At 46.4% G+C, this 25,445-nt stretch overlaps 1 protein-coding gene across 5 annotated transcripts in view; it reads left to right on the top strand.

Moving 5' to 3' along the window:
* Window positions 1–25,445, top strand: part of UNC13B (unc-13 homolog B) — a 257,459-nt gene that overhangs the window by 120,237 nt on the left and 111,777 nt on the right. For all 5 annotated transcript variants that reach the window (XM_025207487.1, XM_025207486.1, XM_025207488.1 and 2 more), the window contains 2 exons: window positions 18,102–18,148; window positions 24,366–24,444. In XM_025207487.1, coding sequence (XP_025063272.1) covers window positions 18,102–18,148; window positions 24,366–24,444 — 126 coding nt within the window. The remainder of the gene's footprint in view (window positions 1–18,101; window positions 18,149–24,365; window positions 24,445–25,445) is intronic.

The raw sequence follows: 25,445 nt of genomic DNA, 5'->3' as shown, positions 1-25,445 counted from the left end.
ATCAGGTCTTTAGGGACGTCTTGGAAAACTCCCAGTATTTCCTTGAACATTCCCGGGAAAACCTTGATCTTGTAGACGTGAAATTTTACACCAATAAGCTTGGGAAAGCCATTAATCACTTTAGATCTGCCCTACAAGTGGTTTTTAACAAGCTGGAGACGAGCGACTCTGACGTCCTTCTGGAGAACGACAGCGGCTACCAGATGGAAGATGACCCCACGCTGATGCTGGACAGCACCGGCACCTGTGGAAGTTCAGATATCTTTGCCGAAAGTCCCCCCAGTCAGTCCTCGGAGAGCCAGACCAACATCGCCGCGAACAGTGAATCTGTTGTTCAGATGCAGTTTGTTCCTTCCAGTCTTCCCCCTGCCCCTCGCGAGTCTCCTGCCTCCCCTCCGGTGCTGGGTTCAGACGCGGAGAGCTGTGCCGGACAGACCCTACCTTCTGGGGAAGCGGGCCTAGATGCTGCTCTTCCACCTGAGCAAGCAAAAGAGTTCAGGCCTATGAGCCTTGAAAAGGTGTGTGCGGAGACCATCTACCTGAACAAGTGCATCAACAACTTCAAGAACGTGCTGAGGGAGAAGAGGCAGATGCGCAGAAAACTTATAAAGGAGCTGGCACAGGACGCAAGCTGGACTTCCACCGAGGAGATGAACTCAGGTACCTTGAAAGGTCTTTTGTGTTGAAAGCAATTGTCTCAAGTATCTTCTTGCTTTGTCTGGATAGATAACGGCCCACGGAGTGGGGTTGATAGAAATGCCGCATGGACCCCTGAGTAAATGGTTACAGGTGCAAAGGGTGCACATGATACTGGGTGGGGGGGAACAGACCCCAAAACAGCATCCAACACGTGCAGTCTCTGCAGTACTGTCTTACTGGAATTGCTGGAAAAAGCATAATACAAATTAGCAGGCTTCACATCTTTTTGAGAGCTTTGTCACGTCTCTCCAAAATAGCTGGTGTTAATTCTTTTGTCAGTTGTGATCTGCTTCTTTCCCAAGCTACAGGAGTTACAAAATCTGATCGAAAAGTGGGTTTGTTTTTTAAGCTGTAAGTAGCTAGACTTGCCCAACTCGGGAGTGAAGCTTTTGAGGACTGAATGAATGCACACTTCTACACGTGTCTCCATCAGTGAAAAGTGGAATAAAAACATTTAATGAACTCGTAGGCTGCTGTACTAATAGTCGAATCATAAATGAAGTCGAGCCCACGTTAATGCGTGATATGACTTTGCACTTCTTAATGCTTTTGAGAGAGATTCATCTATGAAATGAGACCCAAGGGAAACTTTCCACTGTTGCCAATGAGTTGAGCTCATCTATGCTAGCGGTGCTGGGAACCCTACTGTGGACCGATCACTGAACATAGCAAACACCGTAATGTTGTTTGATTTGCTTTGATGCAGTGTTAATCCCACCGATAGCTGCCAGCCACAAGTCCCTGTGAAGGGCTTGCTGCAGCTGAACTGGTAGTAGTGATCAGAATGAGCAGGAAAATTCGTTGTATAAAAAGCCTTGATGATTTTTTTTTTCTTTCTTTCTGCTTAAGATTTTAAATATAAGCTAGTAGCAAAGTGTTGAATAATTAGAAAGGGTCTTTAATCATAGTGCCCCCTTCGCATTTGCAGAAATAAGCAGCCACGTTTGCATAAATCACTAAACTGTGCTCAAACCTTGCAACACACGGTGGGTGGGTCTACGTGTTCATTAATGCACAGGAATTGGGGTGCATTAAGTTTGAGTACCTGTAATAACAGGTACTAATTTAATGCACTGTAATTATGGTGCATTAGGTTTAGTACCTGGAATAGCAGGTACTAAATGCGCCAGAATTGGCACTACTGTGCATCAGAGCAAACGAATCTACTGCGCATTAGCACGGCTTTTGCCAGCTGTGCTAATGCAGAGTAGAATTAGGCCAATGGGCATTAAGCGTCTTGTGTAGATGCGCCCACTGTGTCCAAGCCTCTGCTTTTTACACGTGACCTTTCATTTCAAATAGCTCTGCAGCTACGGGCGTGTTGGTGAACTGCGGAGCAAAGGTGCCTCTTTGTTCCGGAGGCTGGCGAAAGCAGAGTGTTTCGGAAGAAAATTGTGCTGTGCCTTTTTGTTTCCTCGCTGAAAGTCTCATAATTCAGCTGCACTCGTTTAATTTTCTTTCCATTTGTGGGAAGTCATAAAAGCTATTCAGAATAATCAGTATGGAAATTAATGCCATTTCTCCACCAGACGTGTTCTCATCTTTTTTAGCGCGTGTCTGTTGAGCTGTGTTTTCCTAGATAGAGACAGGTATAGAACTGCAGAAAAACAGCACCTGAAGGGCCTCAAAAATCGAGTCCGGTCCCATGGCCGAGGCAGGGCCATCCCAGCTATGCATCTTAAAAAGTTGGAATGATGGAGATCCCCCAAGCGGTCTAGGTAATCTAACCCACCCTTGGAAAGTTCTTTCTAATGCAGTACTGAACCTATATCTCCTGCTCCCTGTGGACCAAAAGCACTCGATTGCCATCCTTTTCATGACCACTCTTTTTGTATTCAGAGGCTTCTCAGTCTGCTCACGTCCAAAATAAATCAGCTTCCAGGTTCTTCCAGGCTTCTCACGTGTCACGTTCCCAGACCTTTCATCACTTGTGTTGCTCTCCATTGGATCCTTTCCAGTTTGTCAGTGGTGTAACTAAGGCTGGGTGACCCGGGCAGCACCCCCAGGCGCTGGCGTGGGGGTGCGTGGATGAACACTTGCTGCTGCTGCTGCTGCTGCTGCTGCGGCCACACAATCCCTCTGGGCAGCATGGTGGTAGCTGGAAGTTGCAGCTGCCGATAGTGTCCAGATGACTTATTACGCCTTTTCAGTTTGTCCACGTACTTTTTGAAGTTCAGTGGCCAAAACTGAATGCAGGTGATGCTCATTAATGTCCACTATAATCCCCAGGGCCTTTTTGGCAGCATTGCAGCCTAGCCAGTCGCTCCCCTTGGGAGTTTGTTTGATTAATGGTCCTTTCTGAAACGGTCTATTTGCACTTGTCCTTGCTGAAATGCACCCAGTTTATTTCAGACCACTTCTCTGGTTTATCCAAGGGCATTTTGAATCCTAATTCTTTTCCCCAGCATCTGCTAGTCCATCGAGCTTGGTATCATTTGTAGTTTAACTGGGTGCACGTTCATTTGTATCCTTCGGGTCATTAATGACGGTATCAAAGAGGTCCAGACCCAGGGCAGACCTCTGAGCAACTCCATTTCATAACTCCTCCTAATTAGACACTGAGCTGTTGCCTCGCTGCTCTTTGAGCTTGCCGACATAACTAGTTATGTGCCTCCCTTGCAGTGGTTCCAGCTAAATTAAATATTTGGGTTCATTTTATGAGTATTTTGTTGGCGACAGTATCAAAAGCCTTGTTAAATTCCAGGTATATCACAGCTGCTGCCCTTCCTCTGTCGACAAAACTCATCAACTTACCATGAAAGGAGATCATGTTTGCAGGTATGATTTCCTCTTGACAAATCCATCTTGGCTTTTGCTTATCACTGTGTTTTTCTAAGTGCTTACACATTGATGCTAAGCCCAATATCTTTATTGAAGTTTGACTGGCCTGTAATTCTCTGGAATCTCTGATTTGCCCTCTTAAAAAGATTGCAGCTCTTTGCCGTTTTCCGTTCTTCTGAGATCTTGCCAGAGTCCCACGAGTTGTCGGTCGGTATTTGCTTTCTGTGTTAAATACCCGTCTCCAGGATGCAAAAGCCAGGGCAGGGTTGTACCTTAGAGACTAACTAATTCAGAAAGGCATAAGCTTTTGTAGGCAAGTCGGATGTTGCTTACAAACGGTTATGCTTCTCTGACCAGTTATTCTCCTAAGGGTGAAGTTACATGTTACTCTTGGACCATCCTAAGCGCATTCAACACCTGCACATTTGCACACTGAAGTGCGTTAGCTCATGCTAAATGCCCTTTGAGCTCTCAGAGCGATATCACTTCAGGAGAGGGTTAACTGGGCCGTGCTGCCTAGCTCATATTAGCGTAGCTTCAGACCTCTCCACAGAAATAAAATGAGCAATTTGTAGTCCTCCAGCATCCCAGGATACACCACTCCCATCCTCCCCTTCCAAGCAAGGGTATCACAGAAAATGAGGGTTGAAGGGACCTCAAGAGGTTGCATCTAGTGCAACCCCCTGCTCCAAGCAGGATCAGCCCCGACTACATCATCCCAGACACGGCTTTGTCTACCCGGGTCTTCAAAACCTCCAAGCATGGAGACTGCACCACCTCTCTGGGGAGCCTGGTCCAGTGCTTCACCACCCTCCTCAGGAGAGAGTTCTTCCTAATATCCAACCTCAACTTCCCTTGCTGCAGCTTGGGTAGAGCCCAGGTGCCCTGGCTCTTAGCCATGCCCCTACTCGCCAGCTCTTTTGTGGCAAGTGAGAAGTGTAAAAGCAAGGAACAGTGCTAACCCTCAACGTGTGACTGCTCACAGCATGTTCTAGCTTTAACGCTGCTTCACACGCCGCAGCTTTAGTGTGGGAAACGTGTAGCGTACGGTTTCACCCCAGTAGTGCCCCCCGCCCCCTCTTCTGCGCGGCTTCAGACTAACATGGACAACAACTCCTCTTCTCCAGTGATGCAAAACAGGCTGATGTTTATATTGAGAACAGTTCATTGGCTGTAGAATTAATTCAAACAAAACTTAGTAAATTGTATTAGATTAAAACATTAGACTATTTCTAATGTGCCCTGGACAGGTAGTGTTTAATACATCGTTAAAGGGTGCACTCGGTGGTTGTTGGAAGATGAACAGCAATATCTGCTTGAAAAAAATATATACAACTTTTAGTGCCTTGAGAAATTTTTCATTTCTCTCTCACTTTTCTGGATACTTCTGAGGCACAGCTTCCTCAGACTCTGAAAGCGCAGTGCTGGGAGTGCATCATCTATTTTTTTATTTTATTATATCTAATTTTAGGTCATGACTAAAGCAGTCTTCAGCTCCCCTAGTTTTACAATGTGCAGCCATATAACTGAAACACCCAAATGATTTCTGAAGTGCTAAGAAACACATAAGGACGCAGTGTGCGTCTCATATGAGTGTGGAAGGATTACAGGCACAGCAGAACATCATATAGTCGAAAGGGAGCAGAGAACCGTAGTCATAAAATCGTGGAGAAGTTGGGCTGGAAGGGACCTGCAGATGCCTGTGGCAGAATTGAAACCATGCCATACACATCCGTTGTCCAACCTCTTAGTAAAACTGTCAACCCGGACACAACACAAGGCATCACGTCTGAAGCTGCCACAGGGAAAGCAGAGGGACCACAGCAATCGATATCTTGCTTCTATATAAGGTTGTTAATAGATGCTCAAGAGATCCCAGATAAAGGGTGAAGCCCCCAGCAGGTAGAGAGGAAGGCAGCTCCCCCTCCCCAATCTATACCAGTTTGACCACGGGATAAAATTCCTTCTTGACCCCAAATTTGATAGTCGGTCGTGGAGGGGGAAGACCCTCCAGCCAGGACCCTCCAGGTTTGAGTCCCAGCAGGACCATTGGCACAGCCCAGTCCCATCCCCAGCCTGGGCTGCAGCAGCACCCAGCGCCTCGGGGGGAGGCGTCAAAACCCCCTGATGCATGGAGCAGAAAAGGGGTGTGGGGGGGGGCAACCAGCACAGCCCAGAAGCCTGGGAAATCCTCATCACAGATTACAGGCATCGCTACACCCAGATCATCCCCGACCGGCGGCTGCCCAACCTCTTCTTGACACCTCCAGCGCTGGAGAGTCCCCCTTCCCTAGACGGTTATTCCTCTGCCTCGCTGCTCTAACAGTGAAGTGTTTTCCTGATCTCCAATCTCAACCTACTTTTCTGCAACTTTAAGCCACTGGTCTACTCTCTGCAGCAAGAGAGAAAAGGTGCAAATCGAATCGAAGCTCCTGAGCTCTGCGCTGGTCCTGATGCTGCCATAGTTTCCACTCTTCTCTGGTTCAGTTTCTTTATCTGTAACATGCAAATACAATGGGGGGTCGTACACGGTGAAGGGGTGTCAGTATTTACAGTGCCGCTGTCCTTTCATTGCCCTTTTCCTCCAAAACTGTTAGGTCAAGAGTCCGCCTGAGCCTGGAGGCCTGTTAGGTTAGTGTAGTTAAGGCACCAGCTTCTGTAGCCGGGGCACGCTAGGGAATGATTTGACGCCCCACCTGAACATCAGTGCAGCTTGGCGGGTCGGATCCAGCCTCCAGGCTGTAAGTTGCCGTCCCCTGGTCTAGCGCCTAAGGGCAAAGCTTAGCCTTAATGCAACACAGCAGAGAGAGCCAGTGCAGGGGTAGGCTTACTCCAAATGGAGCTGGGGTGCGGGAGCGGGTCCGTCTCTAGTACTTGCATTTAGGCTAGGCACGAATGGATCAAGGAAGCGGCGAGGAAGCAACATTGACTTTTGTAGTCGCAGAAGCAATAAGGAAGTTACTGCCCAGGGCCCCAGAGGTAGGATGAGGACAACATTAATTGTTAAACCCATCATTAATGTAATTTTAAATTTAAAATGAGGCTCATCTGGCATTTATTTCCCAAGAAGTGTTGTAAGGTAGCTGCTTAGAGATGCTTTGGTGGGATTTTTTTATTTTTGTTTTGCTATGTTATATTTAGAATAGATTTCTGGGTGAGACCCTCATCATATTCCAAGTGCAGTGAAATTTGCTTTTCCACCTGAAGATGCCTGTTGATATTTTAAAAATAAAATGCATTTTTGCAGCTTTTCAGTTTGTGGGTCAGCTCCAGCAGTAACCTAATTTTTCCTGCCTGCCTCTGCCCTTGAATAATATTTGGTGATCTCCTAGGTTGAGTTCACAATACTTAATAAAAACATTTGGCAACTCCGTGACAAAGGGCCGCATAAATAATCTGGAAAGCATGCATTCATCTGTGTCCTCTCATGAAGGAAGAATTGGTATAAAGGTTTAAATTATTTATAGTTGTATACAAATGTAAATTGCCTGAACAAGAGAAAGTGTGACAGATGCACCTGAATAATTACCATATTTAAACTGAATTAGAAGGAAAATAAGAGGGTTTTTTACAGTGTGTCCTTTTAGGTGTGGCTGGTAGCATTTGCCCTATCCCAAGGTTTGCTGACACTGCTTGTTGCAAACCCCAGTTTTCAGTTGCCTATAGATTTGCCAAACTTTAATCATTAGGGTTGACGCTTTCCAAACTAGGAGCAGACCTTTGGAGAATCAAACCCAAACTGTTTAGACAATTTTTAAAGAATGAAGCCAGTGGAAGACACTGGTGTTGGTGGGCTAAAAGATTTGGGCATCCTTACTTTTGAAAAACCGGGCTACCTGGCGAGTCAGAGCTGGTGTTTGAAATGTTTTGGAAGAAAGAGGGCAGCAGACGTGTGTGTGCAAGTCCAACTGGGTGTAAGGTGTTCTGCGTGCCCAGTAGAGACTTGTTAGGTTTTAGCTGCTAAGTGAACTAAAGATTGTGTCCACGAAGCATATTCTAATCTAAATTCATACTTCATATGTGATTCTGAGTTGCACCACCCAGTGCAAAGAGTCAGTCCGTTGTGTTCTTAGTAAGTCCAGGCTGGGCTCAGGCAACCTGGAGGAAGAAGCCACTTAATCTGAACACAGTGGGGACAAGAGCCAGATCTGGAGGAGAGGGGAGGGGAATTGGGTGGGAGAAGGATCTGTGAGGCCTGAAAACTAAGCCTGGCAGCTTTTGGGATGGGACCGAGTAGTAAGGCAGAGGAGGTGGGACAAAGAGCTTGGGTCTCAAGACTGAAGCAGAACCAGTGGAGGAGAGGTGGATGCAAAGAGCCAGGCGGAGGGGGAGGACTGGGGTTGGCTGGGCAGACCGAGGGGAGGAGTTTGAGGAGGGATAGGGAGACTGGATAAGGGGCCTAGGTAAAGCAGGTAGGGAGCCAGCTAGTCTGGAAGGGGAGAGTAGGACTTGCTGAGCCTGGAGACTCAGGACAGCTGAGGAGAATGAGACTGATGGAGACAGGACAGGGTGGATGGGGAGGGCACAACGTGCGAGTTTGGAGGAAGCAGGAAGACGTCTCAGCCATTAGACTGCACCTGGATCTAGAGCTTGGCATGGAGCCCTGAGCCTCGTCGTTCCTCTGCTCTGTCTGCAAGGGGCTATGAAACCCAAGGGCGATAGTAGTCTCTTTCCACCGTAATGCTTGTGCAACTAGAAGGCGGCAACCCAGTGTGGCTGCTTGCTCTGTTCGAGGTGGAGAGATCCACGCAGTGGATTTAAAGGTCCCAGCATGCCTGACACTGCAGGATGGGGGTATATGTATTCTTTGTCTTCAATTGGCTTGTTTTAAAATGCGGAAAATGGCCCATGCAGGCAGGAGCACACAGTGAAGGGACATCAAGCTTGAAAAGGGAAGTACTTGAAAGTTTGGACATGCGAGAATTCAAATTGTCCATGCAACCTTAATTCTGCCCTCCCCATCCTTGACCCTTGTGTTTGCAGCATGTGCGTTGGGGCACAGCCATTAGTTGCATGATCACATGCTGCTGTTCCACAGGACTCCAGTCTCATTTGTTTTACAGGACAGACCTATTTTGGGCATTAATCAGGTTTGTGTAATGAAGGGGACTGTTGCCGGTAAGACCCCTGCCTCAGTTCTTGCAGGGAAGCTGTGTGTTGCATGAAGCATGGGACTGCAGGAAGAGAAAGGAGGTTTCATGGTCAAGGCAGTTGGAGAACAAGATTCTGTCACTGTCTCTGCCACAGAGTTCCCATGTTGATGGTGAACAGATCATTTAAACCCTACTTTTCACAAGTGGGCACTGGTTGCATGTTCCTCATTCCAGTTTCCTGATGTGAGCTCTTGAGGTCTGAGGTTTCCAGAAGTGCTGAGCATTGTGAGCTCCAGGTGATCTAACTGGGGAGCTGCACTTTCAGCATCCCAAGTGTTACCTTTGATTAAGCATAGTGAAAAATTGGTTCCTACTTATCTTGGATTGGGCACCCACAATTAGTGGATACTTTTGACCTTAATTTTTGGTTCTCTGCTCTCCACCTGTAAATTAGGGTAATACTTCTCAGCTCAGTCAGTGATAAATGATTGTGGAGCACTCTGATATACGTGATGAGGTGAGCACTGCAGAGCAGCTTGTGAGGAAATCATGTACAATAAGATGGCACATGCATTGAACAGTAAGCGAGGAAAATATTGCACAGCTGCTCATTAAAGATGCGCACACAAATTCAAATAATCTGGAAGAATTCTTCCAGATTTGTTCTCATGGTAGAAAAATGTACCCAGAGCCACATGTACAGACATTTGAATGCTGAAGCAATGAAAAGTGGAGACCTTGCAGTGCTGACATTGTGCAGATGGGGCAGGGGACACCCTGTGCACACATCTCAGTATGCTCTGCCGGCTCCCTTAGTCTGCCTGGCAATAGATGGCAGCAGTACATAAGGCAGAGCCAGAATCCCCAGTAAGTCTTAGATTTTGTTGCGATTCTACTTGTCACTTGCATGAAATGATTTGACTTTTTAAATGACTGAGTTAAAGTAGCTTGTCTGTTCTCATAATATCTTAGTGAGCGCAGATGTATAATTATCCCTATAGAGAGTAACCTCATGTATTGGTTTAATGACTCAACTGGACAGCTCTAGTTGCTATGAGGACTTGACTTGAACACGATTCTGTCAGACCGGTACAGGTGTCTGCATTAGAAGAGCTGTGAAACATCTGAGTACCTAGCATTTTCAGGGTGATCGTGTTAACCAGAATTGCATGCAACTGCTAAGAGTTGGGGTGACGCTTGCAATAACTGCATCACGGAATGGCCTTTCATTATAATCATTTTTATTTTCTTTTGGGGATATGAGCTTTTACTGTAGGAAACCTTTAGATTTTTTTTCCATGAAGTAGAGTACCTGGGTTTGCCAAATCCGGAAATGAGCGGTGGAAAAGACCAGATGCACACCATGGAGGCAGGCATTTTTCTGGGAAGAAGCAAGAAGGTAAGGGGAGGGAATAAGGAAGACTGGTTTGTTCAAATCCCGTGTTGTCTGGGGCACGTATGGAGGGAGCAGAATTCAGATGCACCTTTCTGTGATGACGAGTGCAAGGTGTCCTTGCCTGCGTGAAATTCTTGCACTCTGTGATAAATGAGGCAGAAAAATGGTGTCTGCCCAGAAGTTGTCAACTTTTTGATAACGTTAAAAGAGAGAGGGTCCCACAGCTGAGCTTTAAGCCCACCATTATGTGGACATGGGAATATTGCACCCCAACATCATAACCTTTTCCCATCCTACCTCTTTTGGGAAGAGTCTTACCCCTTTTTGGATAGTAGCTGCTATCTCTGCCTAGGGACACGCTGCTTCGCTGCAGATTCTGAGTTCTGTGATGTTTCCAATGCATGAAACGTCCCCAAAATATACTGGTTGCTCAGACTGAGCTTCCTTCTGGGAAGCATGCGGCCCTTGCTGCACGCCTCGCTGGACATCCGAGTAGGGACTGACGCTCTGTTCCTAGTAGCCCTGTGAGGTAAGTGTCCCTGGTTATTGGAGCTTGCTAGCATTGTTTTCGGGAGCGGGGGACAGGACGAGGGGGTTGGAGAAACGCAAGTAGGAATTGTTGGGGCAGGATTGGAAAGAAAGATGCCGCAGCACTCGCGCAGGTGTGCGTCATGCATATTGGTTAGCCGGCTGGCCCCTGTCCTGGGTTGTTCCAGATGGAGTAGATTTGCCAAAGTCTGGCAGAAGCGGCTAATGTCTCCCGTCGAAACATGGTCCTCATGGAAATAAGCCATAGCTAAATCAGGGAGGTTTTGTAGTGCCACTGCAGCCAGAACCCAGTAAGTAACCTGATATTGGGGGGGAAAGAGCAAACCTGGAAAGCATTCAGTACATCATTTATAAATGGGGCAGGTTTCCCCCGTCTTGTTTTCTCAGTATTTGGCTTTCTGTAGAATGGCCGACCCCAGAAGTCATCCTCATCCTAGAAGTACGTTGTTTGCAGAATAAGGGCTTTGGGACCCTTGCCGAGGGTCTGCCCTGCTCCAGGTTCGCCTGGCCGGCACGCCTGCAAAGTGCAATAGTCTAATTGTGAGGAGAAATCGAGACTCTGAAAAGCGCACGAAGGGCAAACCAGAAGCCTTTCTCTTAGTGAAACGACTCTCGCACACGCGAGCCCCTATGCTATCGCTGTAACAGAAACAGATCCTAATTTAGGTAAATAGCTCTTAATTTGCAAACTTTCCAGGTCCCTAAAAACTCCCTGCCCCACGAACCGTTCTTGGAGTCTCCACAAAGGTTTGCTCCGTTTTCACCAAGTTGATGGTTGAAATCTGCTCTGTTAACGATGTTCCTCTCCTTCCTCTTTTTCTTTTTCTTTGCAGAAGGAAGTAGAGGAGAACTTCAGGTTGTGCATATATACCTCCTAACGACATGTCTCCTTCCCCGACGCCCCAGTGTGTTGTGTGTGCATGCCCCGTCCACCTCTACCAAGCTGCTTGGGCCGAGGCTTTGAGATCCTTCCTGAGTTTAGCATGTTCTGTTTTTCGGAGGAATTGCTAATACTGTGTATGAGTTACGAAGAGTCTGTTCAGTGCAGGTTAGCTTTTAGCAAGGAAAAAAATATCCCATTTTGAGCAGTTTCTCTTTTCCCCTCCCTTTGGTGCTCTGTGATCTCTCTGTGCGAGTGCAAGTGCCACATTAGCAAAGGGTAAGTGGGTTTGATGTAAAAATGGTTTATCTCGTGTTTTCAAGCACTCCACTTACGTTCTTCTCTCCTTCATTAACAAAATGCTTTTGGTCTCCAGTATTTCCACTGGTAGCTTTTTCTTTTCTGTTCATTTCTTAATTGTTTTCTGCATAACCATTGCATTTGGAGTTGAAACAATTATGAGGAACTACAGTATTTGGGTCAGGCGATGCTCCAAGAGCTAGAAGACGAGTTTGCTGTAGATCCCTATGCTCATTCCTTACCTGCAGCATTATTTTCTGTGGAGTTGTAAGGAGTGTGAACAAGACAGATCTGCTGTTGTGACCTGGACGTGTATGCTGACGTGAAGGAGTTTGTTCTCCTGGCATGGCACCTACCCCAAATCTGCATTGTTGCTTGTACTTCGAGCACATGGACTGTCTGGTGTTAGTGGTGTCATATGTCCTTGAGAAATGTTCCCCTGCCCTGGGCATTTATAGTCTTTCATTGAGTGAAATGGTAATATTGTGGTTTGCGTTTTGAAACTCATCCAGTGTGAAGGAATTCTGGCTTGTTCGCTTCTCACTTTCTTTCTCGAGTCTGTGAACTACCTGGTTGTTGCTTTGCGTGAGTTTATCTGGAGTGAAATCAGCTTCCGGTAGTACTGTGCTGTGAACCCGTGAACCTCGTGTTTTGTTGTTTCGGCTTGAAGGTGGGACCAGCCACTATGATGGCACGGTTTCACAAATTGCGATGTGAGCTTCAAGCCGTAGCTCAGTGACACATCGAGGTAGTTCACGCACATGGCTTTTAATTGCAAATGTCTCTCCAGTGACATTCTCTCTGAAATTACAAGCGTGTTCATGATCTGTGCTGAATCCTGTCGTCTTCATCTTTCCGTGCACACACGTGTCCTGCCTGTTACACTACTTTGTCTGCCACGTGGAAACTTTAATTGCCTGAATTTGAGGTGTTCAGTGATGGCCCCTCGGATGGGAAACATTTTACTTGGTTGCTTCATCTGATTCTATTTTTCTTCATTACAGTTGGGTTTTATTGCAAACCCAGTGGGCCTATAGGAATTAATTATCTTTGGCTTGATGCAGCTTTGGACATGATGCAATGTAATGTGCTCAGATCACTAGATCATGATTCCTGCCTAGTATAATTATTTAGCTCCTTTGGAGTCTTCCCGTGCCTCTGAAACATCACTTCTCATTGGGTCTGCTCGGAAGTTTAGTGCAAGTATTGCTAGACGCTCCTTTCTTATCAGCTTGGTCCAGATTTGTATGAAAACAAAATTGGATATTAAAATTTCTTTCAGTTTTAACCATCTGTCATGGCATTTGAACTTGAGTGGGGACACTTATTTTTTTAGGGGTTTTTTTTTGGTGCCTCTTAAATAATTACATGATATTTTAAGCTTTATGCCTAGATACCTGCTTTCCATTTAAGCTGATAACATGTCCAACACGCATTTTTTACAAAAAATAAAATGGTTTTAAAAAGCACTTTTCCCTTCATCCTGGTAGCTCTGTGGTTATATATATATATTTTTTTTAACTTTTCATTTGTTCTACACTTGATATTTTTGGCAGCTATATATACATTTATTTCTTTCACATGAAATTTAACACTTTGTACAAAAGCACATAAATGTTCCTTTTATCTTGCCATTGAAACAGCTCTTTTTGTCTGAAATAATTTGCAATCTAGCATGAAACGCTGTCAGATTATTTTGGAATAGCCGTGTCACGTGATTGGTAATCCCATCCCGTATGTTCCAAGGTCTCCGGGGCTTTTCGGGTAGGTTTCCGTGAGCCTTTGGCCCATGCTAAGACTAATACTAAATTTGAAGTAAGGGGCTCTGTTAGCTTTGCTTCATTATTCCAAAATAGGACCTGTGTTTTTGTGTGGTCATTGAAGTTCTTTGTTAATCGTGGTTCTTGGTTAGTAGGAAAATCACTGAATTATGCCCCAGACCTTCGCTAAATGCTACTGGGAGCAATGCGGGCTGCCCGCTTCATAGTAAGCGCTGCTACTACCGTGGTAGTAAGTGTTTTGCTGGACGGTTTCCAAGCTTGTAAAATTATCGCTGCCAGCACTGGAAGTATATACCCAAATAGGGCTGTGACACTCTGAGTTTCCTTTCCTACAATAACAACCACTAATGGGGCACTGGATATGGTTTTGCGCATGAATACAAATGTGCAAAATCAGTGTTAGCTCAGCACAGGTAGGGCACGATGCCGGCTTCTGGGCTGCATGGTCCATACTCCCTGTGCAACCCAAGGAGCTACAGGAATGGTCTCTCGTGCCTTACTGGGATGGTTAAAGGAGCAACCCGCTCCCCAGTTATTTTGTTTGGATGCCTGGATTGAGGTTAGTGTAGGGCTTTCTCTTTGCCTGTCTTCCCTGCTCACGTTGGCAGAGCGATGGCGAAAACATCAGCTGTCACCCTGAACGCTTTCTGGATCCATCTCTCGGTTAATCTGATGTGCCAGCGTGACGCATACTGGACTGGGAGTTGGACCTGGCTAACTGCAGTCTGTTCTCTGAGCTAACCGTGCTATCTGCACACCCCGCGAGCTCTGCGCTGGCCCAAGGAGCATCGCCCGGGCCCATCGTCTGCTGCTGAATGCTCTCGTTTCCTGATGTGTAGAGCAGGGGAAGCTCTCCTCTGCGCTAGCAGCATGCCTGTCTGGCATCCCTTCTCTCTATGGCAGGATACAAGATGTCCTGGGGCTGCACCGTGTTTACAGTCCTTCTGTCTTCTGCTGATTCCCAATGTGGGCATCGTAATTTATGGAGCCCCAGGCTTCTTGAATGCACGTGGAAGTGGTACATGGGTCGCAGGTCCAGCACTATATCGAATAATACCATTCATAAACTGATCCAGCTCCAACTTGAACCACGTTAGCCCTCTTGCCCTCTCCCCTCCCCTTTGAGGGGGTGGGCGTATGTTATGAACCATCTTGTAATTTCCAGTTTAAATGTATCCGTAGCCAATTTGCACCCGTTGCTTTTGGGCCAACGCAGTGGTTCTTGTATGAGGACACATCCAGTCTGAAATTTTCTTTCCTGAACATGTGTGATAACAATTAGACATGCCACTCCAGTTGAGGTCTCAGCAGTGCCCTGGACAGGGTCATTAATGCTTCCCTGTCTCTACTGGAAATACCTTGCATGATGCATCCTTGGATCATATCTGCCTCTTCATGGCCACATTATCTGGCGGCTTATAGTCATCATCACTGCAAATATTCGTAGGCCGGTGTCTCCTCCCTTGTTTTCAGCTCCTAGTTTACAGAGGAAACACTGGTTAGTCCCCAAGCACGTGACCTTGAATGCTGTGCTATTAAATGCCATCCCACTTCTACCTTTCCAGTCCTTGAGGTCATCCATTTCTTCCTGTACATTATCTTGGTCCTCTCCTATATTGGCAGTGCCTGCCAGCTTTGGTTTATCAGCACATGCCAACTTCTTCTGCTGAGGGTAATAATTAGCACATTAAAAAGCACAGTCCCACAAACGATCCTAGTGCTAATAGCAAGAACTCTGCTAACGGCCCTTCTCCTTTTGGAGCTGACTTGTCTTTTCCCTTCTAGCTAGCTGTTTGCCCTCCTCCAAATGTTCGTACTAATCTCAATCTTCCCCACTTTAACTCGTGCCCCAGGAGGCATTTTACTGATGTCCAGCGAGATGAGTGTTGATAGGTGCTGCGTTCCCTGTTCTTCCATCGTATTGCACAAATTTCCAGCTTGATGAACTCACTAAAGGGACTTGTTATGCGGCTTGTGGTTTTCATGCTCAGCTCTTCCCGAGCCCTCGGGTGGGGATTAGCCGCTCCCCTGACTTGAGCCCATCAATCTCTCGAGTTGTGCTTTCCCCGGGATTGGGTTCATTGCCATTTCCGTCAACTCGTTCTCATTATCTGCCTTTGCCTTTGCCTCCATGTTCGACAGCATCGTCCTTATTGAGGACTTGGACAAAGCAGTTGATTAGATTTGGGGCCACATCTGGATGGTTTTTAACCACTGCTGCCTCCTTGCTGGTGCACCGCTCCTCTTTTCGTTCGGTGTTTGCATTAGTCTGCCCGAGGAGCCTTTTGCTTGTTTTAATTCCCGTTGTGGTGCCTGGCCTAAACTGACTTCTGGCATTTCTCGCTTTCTCTCTACGCTGGTTTTCGACCTTCAAGACGGATCTTTCTTTGCAGATCAATCCTCTTATTTCCACTCCTGGCAGGCACCCTGCTTATTCCCAATATCTTTTCTGGAAGTGCTTAGTCATCTGAATGGCTCTGAAATCCCTCCGAGTGTCATTCAGAGGCTTTTCCTCTTACTTGTAAATATGTTTAGGGAAGTATCAAGATTCTGGACAACAGTTAATTGGGCATGTTAATTTTGTGAAGATGAAGCATTTAATTTGGGGCATCTCCAGCAAACCAAGCAAATTACTTTCACAGAAAAGTACGCTAAGTAGTTACTCTCAGTGATAAACCAGGGCTGGTTTGTATTTAATAACTTCAGCCACTTATTCCAGTGGAAGAAGCTGCTTTTCTTTCCCTGTGTTACTGCAATCAATGTTTTATAAATTCAGCTGGATGTGACATTTTATAATTATCTTCTTTTTATCCCCGTCTCTGGATGCTAAAAGGAAAGGTTAGAGACTTCCTCCCTTCACTTCTGGACCCAGGCTTGTTCTTCCAAAGGAAAGGCCATTTTTCACCGTTCCCACGGTCTCCCATCCCATATGTCCCTGTTTTTTCTTGCTCAGCGCAGAGGGGCAGGGGGACGCCGGGCTTCGACGAGGAGGTGCTGGTAGTACAGCTTCACGTGGGATGCCCAGGGACCCGTGCAGAGGACAGGAGGACGGTCTTCCATGTGTTGAGGACATGGGAGAAAACCTAATATTTTCTAATACCCTCGTATATCTAGACTTCTGAGGTGCTGAAAGGTCGTGCCCACCTCTTGTTGTCTCTGGTCCTCAACACAACTGCCCAGATACTCGACCAAGCCCAAGCAGGACTTGTAGCTAGCTCAGTCCATAACAGATGAGACTTGCCTTTTTCTTTTTTTCTGCTGTCCTCTGTTGTTTTCCATCCATTGTTAGACTGACAAGTATTCACCGGCAGATGCCCCTTACATTTGGTATAGGAGTCCTGGAGTGGATACTTGTCTGTAGGGAAAAAAAGTTGATTTATACTTGCCTCTAACTGGAGACCTCAAAATGTAGGGGAAAAAACCTAAATGCGGTAACTTTGTTCGAATTGGACTCTTGACTCTCTGCAAATGCAAGGATGCTAGTCAAGATGAGCCTAATCTTGGATGTCCCGATCTCGTTCCCATACCTCAGAGTAGCTGCGGGAATGAATACACGAGCCACGGGAGTTGGGATAGAAATCCCAGAGATCTTCTGGTTATAAGTAGAGTGTAAACCGTTTCTTCTTTTTTGCACAACCAACTTGTTGCCTCCTGAAGGGACAGAGTAACTATGTAAATCCTAAGTCTCAGGCTGTTCCATTCATCAGACAAATACATTTCCATTTCAGAAAATCTTCCAAGTCAAATGAAATTTTGCACATGGATGTCTGACTAGCCGTGTGTAAGAGTGTGGCGTGGCATGACGCGTGTCAGAGTTGTGAGGTTCTTCCCGGGTTCTCACCAGGAAAGCATTGCAGCTTTCCTGGTGCTGTGCAGGGCATCCCGGACCAGTGGGTATCCCGGTATATGGTTGCAATGCCTTTCTGATGGGCACAAATAAAGGCCAGCACCTCGATAGATCACTTTGCAAAGTAAAGGGAGTTCACTCTGCCTGTGACCTCACATCTGCCCTTTGTTCGTTCAGTTCTTACAGCTGGATTCTGTATTTATAGCGTTAAGCACGTAAGTGTGGTCATGATGGGCTAACACAGAGGTGGCCAGCCCGTGGCTTGCATCCCGTAAGTGGCACGGGCAGCCTGTGTGGTATGTGGCAGAATGGGGAGGGGGCAGATTGGCCAGGGAGCAGAAAGCAGAGCAGCAGAGCCGGCAAGGGCAGGGGAGTAGAGTGGCCCTTGAGGAGGGTGCGGGGTTCATTTGTGGCACACCTCGCAAATTTGTTCATTTGTGGCCCACGCTGGTCTCCGGTGCGATAAGGGCACTGGTTGGATAGAGAAGGCCAGTCCGTCACCCGAGACCCGTTTGGAAAGGGGAGGTGCACTGAACAGGCTCTTCTGTTCCTGCTCTGAGGTGTTGGACGAGCTCCTGTCCGCCGCGCGCGGCCCCATGAGCTGTTCTGCCGTCTTGCAGTCGTTTGAAGTTCTGCTAGAAACGGCGTGTGTGTGTGTGCATCTACCCGCATGACGTGTACTTCATTTGGTTGATCTTTCTCCCAAACCATATCCCGCCGACCTATTTCTGGTCGTCTTATTCTGGAAACTAACTTTGCCTTTTGTCTGTTTAAGGTTCAAGATGATGGAGATCCATCAAAGCAACCTTGGCTCAAAGGAGGGTAAGTAGGATGCTCGAAACTTTTTCCTTCTCCAAGTACTTGTTGCACTGTATTGTATCTTACTTCACGTGAAGTTGGAATCACTTTACAGGTTGTGGGTTGCTCACAGCGTTTCTCTTCAAACGGATCCATTGGATAGTAAAGTGACTAGATCACCCCCAAGTACGGTGTGCTCATGTGTTTCACAACATCCTTTAAATTGAGAGAGTCAAGGCAGAGTGTACTGAGCAGCTATTCAGGAGAGCTGAGATCAAGAGCAGCACTGGAAATACTGTTCCCGATACCCAGCGTGCTAGATATAAGCATATATAATAATCGTCATTAAGAATCCATGCTATGCTGTAGAGTGGTTTCATACCGAGATCCTCGGTGGAGACTTTGTATGCCGTCTCCTTCTCCGAGTCAGTCAGTCAGCTGGCAGAAGGGGAAAGGAAAAAGCAAGAGCTCAGAATAAATGCTGAGCTTCACTCTCGGTTTAGATTCTTTTTTTCCTCACGGCTGGAAAAAATGGAGTTAAAGAAATTGGGGAAAGTCTCCTGTCGTTGAAGTAATTACGGCCAATACAGTATGTGAATAAAACCAGGGGAACTCTGCAGGCCGTGCCGTGTTGTCTTGTAAAATAGTGATCACAGCACCCCTTTGGTAATCGGTCAGCATGAGATGATGTGCCATTTCCACGTCTGGTGCTGCGCTAGCTGCAGCCACCGGAGCCAACAAATCCCCATTTACATGTCAAGTCAGCACGGTACTTTGCATAATGCATGTCAACACTGTGGCTTCTTCTAAACGCATTCAAGTTTCTTTGGAACAAAAAGGAGGATGCATTAGATGTGCTGTTTGATTTTGTGCCCTGTATCTGATTAGGGCTGTGTTGGCTGCGCTCGGTTGTGTTTGAACGCCACTAGCTCCTAGCGCTTGTGCACGGTGCACAATAGGCGCTGGTCCATAGCAGTAGCTGTTGTCCTGAAATCTCAGCGTGCCATTGCATCGCCACCTGTATAGATGAGATCTCATAATGGAGATTCCCAAATTGAACATGAAGTTAAACGGAAGGCAGCTTCATTTCATGGCTCTCTGCTTTTTAGTAATTTGGTCGTGTCGGCAGTGCCGCGCAGAGCTTCCTGCCACACCTGCGGATGCCTCGTGCTGCCTAGCAACGCCACGCTTCCCGCGGGCGCTCACGGGCTGCTGGAGAACTGGCAATTAGCAGCAGCAGAAGATAGCGATTTGTTCGAGCTGTAAACAACACCTTCTAGTCCCTTTTTTAACAAGGAGTTAGTATAATGAATGTATTGGTTCACACACGCACGAGATGATTTACTGGCCTGACAGATGAGTAGAACGATATTTTTAAATGGTGACTTATTTAAAAATAATGTTCATGGCAAACTATTTGCTCTGTTCTACAAAAACTTGTGTTTGCTTCAAAGGGGGAAAAAAGATCATTTAACATTTTTTCACTATGTGAAACGCAAGAGTGTGGTTCATTGGATGAGATTTAATTGAACTGTTAATACTTTAAGATAGGTTGAAAGAGTGCATTATTTTCAGTATTGGTAGCCCCACACCAGATATTATGCAGGTCGTTATATTGAAATGCAACAAGCCTTAAGTGTTCAGTTGGAAAAGCAAAGTTACAGTATCCTATCCGCTGCTTGCTGGCATGTTAATTTGATTATTCATACCATTGCAATCAGTTATCATCATCCACTCAACCTGCATTTTGCTCTCTCAACTCTTATTTAAGACATGAGGTGCACCTCATCATGAGGCTTGCACTAATAGGTAGACATACATTCTTTCCACGTGAGGATATTTCCACCGTAATACATCTATTTACTGCAAATGCTTAAAAATAGTACTTCATTTCAGAATCTGGTTCATCTACAGCACAGCATAACAGGCAGTTTTAATGCAGATAATCAGACACCCCAGTTCTGATCCCCTCTGCCAGCCCCTCACTCTGTAATAGTGCCACCCAAATTGCATTCAGTCCTATTGTGTGTGAACCTACTGTGTGCACCTTGGGCCTTGGACACACGTTACTTGTGTAGTGCAATCTATGCCCGTACAACACTCCAGAAAGGGAGCGTGCACACATTCAGGCTGTTTGTAGCACTGCCTATATTTTTGTCTGAGCAATGGGCATTTGGTGAGCTGGTGAGAACTGGAACAACAGTGCAATAAGTCCCACTACTGGGTGGGCAAAGTACTTCGTTTCAAGTCTGAACTTGCCTAGCATCACCTTCCTGCTGTCAATCCTAGGCCAAAGAGCCCTTTGTGAGCAAGCTTCTGTTCCCCACAGAGATATTTAGAGGTGACTTTATCAGTCTTTTCTGATGAAGCAAAGAGGCTGAGCTTCTCAGTCCCCCCCCCCCCAGTCTTTTTGCCAGCACCCATCTCTTTTTTCCTTCTCTTTATAGTGTGGATGCCAGAACTGGACCCAGGGGTTTAGAGCAGGGGTGTCCAACTCCTGGCGCAAGGGCCAGATCTGGCTTGGAGTGCTGCTGGCTGGCCCGTGGGGCTCCCCCGGGTCCGGAAACTTGTCGGCCGGGGAGTGGTGGCGTAGTCCCTCTCTCGTGTAGCTTTGGTCTCTGTCCCTTGTCCCTCCCCAGATCCATGGGGACCCCCGAGCCCGGTGCGCCAGATCAGGAGCCCAGCCCCAGTGTGCAGGACTGAGCGGGGGCTGTGTCGGGCCCCAGGACTCGATCCAGCCCGTGGCCTGGCCCCGCACCACTCAACTGGCCGCGGGGCTTGAGCACTGCTGTTCTAGGACCTGTTTGGTCAGTTCTCTATTTGTAGGTGAAAATCACGCCCTGCTTCTATTCACTGCTCCCTGGTTACACAGCTAAAGAGTCTGTTGGCCTTTTTTATCACAAATATCACACCAAGTGTTGGCGTTCGGTTGCTTATCCTCTGGCCCCCAGACACTGCTCAGGGTACAGTCCCGCTCTGCTGTAGCGTTGGTCTCCATCCCTTGTTCCTTGCCCCACTATCTTTGTGTTCGGTCGTACGTAGTGAAAGGCAGTCCGAGCAGGCCCAGCTTCCCAAGGGATGCAGACTGGCCTGGCTCCTTATTTACCATTCTGCCAACCTGTGTGTTGCGTGCAGGCTTTCAGCGTTCATTTTCTTGTTACTTCCAGATCATTGATGAAAACATTGAGCAGGGTTAGGCCTAGATTTGGTCTTTCTAGCACCTCACTAGGAACACCTGCATTCAGTGATGGTTTCCTATTGCCAACTGCTGGTTGAGATCTTTCATCCAGGTCTTAATCCATCCAGCATGGGCTTTGCTGCTCAATAGTGCTAATCATTTGAGGGCAGAACAAGGAGCAATGGGCTCAAGTTGCATCAAGGGAAGTTGAATATTAGGGAAAACTTTCTCACGGGGAGGGTAGTAAAATGCTGAATAAGTTACCCAGAGGGGCGGTGGACTCTCCATCCTTGGGGGTTTTGAAGACCCAGGTAGACAAAGCTTGGCTGAGATGATGTGGTTGGGGCTGGTCCTGCTTGGAGCAGGGGTCTAGACTAGATGGTGGCCTCCTGAGGTCCCTTCCAACCCTCATTTTCTATTACTTCTATGATTTAATTGAAATGCTGTGAAGTTCAAGATGCTTGCCTGGGATGGTTTAGTTGGGGCTAATCCTGCCTTGAGCAGGGCGCTGGACTAGATGACCTTGAAGTCTTTTCCAGTCCTACTTCCCTACGATCCAAAGTTAAATTCTTTCCAGAAGTCTATTAGATCTATTTAATTACACTTCTCAGCTAAATTTTGTGATCTCATCGAGAATGATGGCAGTGCCGTTTCAGGACACTTTGGAAGAAAAGTCAAGTAAGTATGGGGCTGTGGGGTATCACTTACTCGCTGTCCGTGGAGGCTTGTTTGTCCACCCTAGATTTTCTCTGTGGAGAGAAGTGGAGCATTCACTTAAGTACTGGCTTTACATGAAATTTGGTGAAAGCACATTGAAGCTGAACGACTGCGTGCTTATAGCTTTCAAAGTTAACATACTGCCTTCACCCTGGGTTTTAGCCGATGATTGCAGTGAATTTACTGAGCCATTTAACTATCAGTCACAAACCGGTCTTTGAGCACAAACTTACATTTGCCTAACGCTATCACTTGAGAGGGTGAACCAAATAGATTTCTTGCGACTGTTTTCTGCATCAAGGGAAATGGACTATAATGTTTAATTCTGCGAGCTCTAAGTGTTGCCAAGGAAATGGCCCTGGTCTCCACGGAAGGAATTCAGTCATTCACTCCATTACCAACTTTACTAATGGCTGGCTGGCACTTAAGTCAGGGGGGTCTGTCATGTTTTTAGCTATTTCTGGAAAACAGATTTTTTTTTTTCCCCCAACTACTCCTAACCAGGTTTAAGATGGAGCTGGACATATCCGTTAAAGGATGCAGGCCGTGTGGTTGCACGTTGCCTGGAATCGCAGAGAACTGGACTCAGTGACCCAGGGGGTCCTTTCCAGCCTTGTTTTTCCATTTAGAATTACAGACGTGATCAAGGCATGCCTTCTGTTGATTAAAGGAAGTCCGTATGCCAACGGGTATCAAAGTTCATTTTCACAGAGGAAAATCTTTTATATTTTGCTTTAAAATAAAATCTTTGCATCTCTTCCGGGTGCTGTTAATTAAACACCTTCTATATTCTGAGCTGCTGCTGCTGCTGCTTCGGCAGTCCCTCGCAGTTGAGGATGATTGTTTTCCACATAGTCTCATCTGTCTGTCTGAAGGTGGCTGATGAGGCCAATCCGGGATTGACAGACTCTACTGCCGCTCAGATGTGTGTTTCTGTGTGGGCTGGGTGGCACTGGACTCTTGACTTTGTCCACCAGTATGCTGGTTGGCATGACTCTCCATGACCTCAGCGTTCCCGTGTTTGCTAGGTCATGGTAATAAAATCAAGTCTTCCCAAGGCTGCTGCTAATGTTCAGACTCTGGGCAGCATAAACAAGCGCCCACCTGAAGAGGGCATTAAATCTCTTCTCTTGTATCCCCCAGTTTGGATTGCGTTGCAAAAATGACGTGGCCCAAGGCCTAAGACTAAGTCTTCTCTTAGACCCAAGGGAGTGGCAGTGCATTAAGACCCGCAGTCTGATCCTACCCCTCTTTCGATGTTTTTCTCATCTTTCATCTCGTAGTCGCATTGTAGCATGGTTCTTGTCCGCTCGTTACCAGCAAATAAACAATTCCTCATTAAAACTGACTTCTTTGAGGAATAATGAGAAGAATGAGTGAGACGAGCACATTCTCCAGGTTTCCAAAGGGGTTTCACGACATAAAGCATGCTAGAGGGAAATTGTAGATTTAACTTCATCAAAAGGAGGCAGCGTGCATCAGATTGTGTGCATAGACGAACCAGGCACCCTAAATTGAAGTGGTGATTTTTTAAAAACACCGCTTCAATATAGGGTGAAGTAAACCTCGTGTCATGTATGCCCGTGTCTTACGTGCCTCCCCAGCGGCGGGGAGGGAGAGCTGCCGGCAGGCGGAGCAGTCCCTGGGCAGCACCCACCTGCAGGCACCTGCCTCGGGCGGTCCCAGGGGGTACTGCAGCCACAGAGGGAAGGACCAGGTCCCCGTGCAGCTCATGCAGGCAGGCAGGCTCCAGGGAGGAAAAAAAGATCAGGCTCACCGCGCTTTTTTTTTTCTTTTATCTTCGGTGGAGCCTGCCTTCCCGGGCTGCTGCCAGGCTGCCTGCAAGGGCTGCCTATGCAGTCCCTGAGCCACACGGAGCTGGGTGCTTTGCTCTGCAGCTGTACGGCAGCAAACTAAAGCTCCTCAGAGGTGTTTTAGTTTGCTGCGCCCCAAAGTCATTTAAGGTGCATTACACCTCCAAATGTGCTGAAGCGGCTGGAATGAATGCGTAGTACGCTGCCGACACGTGCAAAGACCAACACCATTAAAGCGGTACAAAAGCATTTAACCCACTTTAAAGTGTTGTGCATACATGCCCCTCATTTAGTCTACACACGCCCCAAATAGTCAGCACTGATACATTCCTTGTGTTAGGGCCTCACGTTTTCTGTAGGTTATTGAGTTTAGGATTCACATATCAGTTCATTTAGCTTCATATGCGTTGATTTAAGTTTAGTGATGGGTTTGCAGAAGGCAGAGTTTGGTTTCTGTTGGATTGTAGGTGTCACTGACACACTTGTGTCATTCCTATGACTTTGCTGACATGTTTTCCTCCTGTACTTCCAGGCCTGCGGGTGGTCTCTACGGCATTGACAGCATGCCCGATCTACGCAAAAAGAAACCGGTTCCGCTTGTCAGTGACTTGGTAAGAGGTTTTCTCTCCCCATGAGTACAGTAATTGCTGTAATCATTTTTTCCCCTTGGGGTGCAGTGATGTTCATTGTTACTTAAAGTGATTGTAGGTCTCCTATTAATTTAAATAAGCTCGTATGATGATTTAATCAAACTGGCAGAAGTTACTCCTGATTAATTGTGATTAGAAAATCAATGGCTTGTAATTCAGCTACACGTCTATCTGTATAAACACTGAATTATCTTTTTCTGAACACAAAACATTAACACTTTCTGTTAGGAGCGAACATGGAAGTGGTTTGCTTCTCACCAATCACTTTTTTGAAAGCCAGCTTTTTCCTAGCATGTGCCCATGTATACTTTATTTTTAAATCCATATTTGAAACCCTGGTATTTGGGCCTGCATTTTGGTATTTAGCTCATTACTTCACAGAGTCCCAGCAACCCTGCTGTGAGCAGAATGTGTTAAAAATTAACATTTTGCTTTGAAAAATCTCGATCAGAATGAAGCCTGGCTTTGCAGGCACTTTCTTGTTTTAATTTATTCAAGGTAATTTATTGCAGTAATCTTTTTGATTAAAAATTAGATCAGCTTTTTTCCCCACTGTTGCTCTACTGGCTCTAAATTATGGTGACAAAAGTAAAAATGCTGATGATAATATTTGGGTGATATAACTGGGTGATAAGGAAATAGTAGAAGAAAATAAATGTGCCTTCTGTGTCTTAGACTCTATGCACAGGCATGGTTGGGCAACTCAATTTTTTTTTAAATTTCTATCATTGTGACCCATGAATTTAGCACTAAATGTTCCAACAGCGACCATTAACTAGTGTAATCAGCTTTCTTGCCTTGACATAATGGCATGTGAGTTTAACTTAAGTCCGCTGTGTTGGCTTTGTATTGCTTCGGTCTACCTACCTGTCTTCCTACCTACCTGTCACGGTCCAACTTAGAAATTGTGTCTAGAGAAGGTTGCTTAAGAAGTTGCCAAACCCTATGCATTCTTATGGGAA

The sequence above is a fragment of the Alligator sinensis genome, unplaced genomic scaffold (genome assembly GCF_000455745.1).
Source record: "Alligator sinensis unplaced genomic scaffold, ASM45574v1 scaffold783_1, whole genome shotgun sequence".
NCBI lineage: Eukaryota > Metazoa > Chordata > Crocodylia > Alligatoridae > Alligator > Alligator sinensis.
The sequence above is the reverse complement of the archived record's forward strand: the minus strand, read 5'-3'. Positions and strand labels throughout refer to the sequence as shown.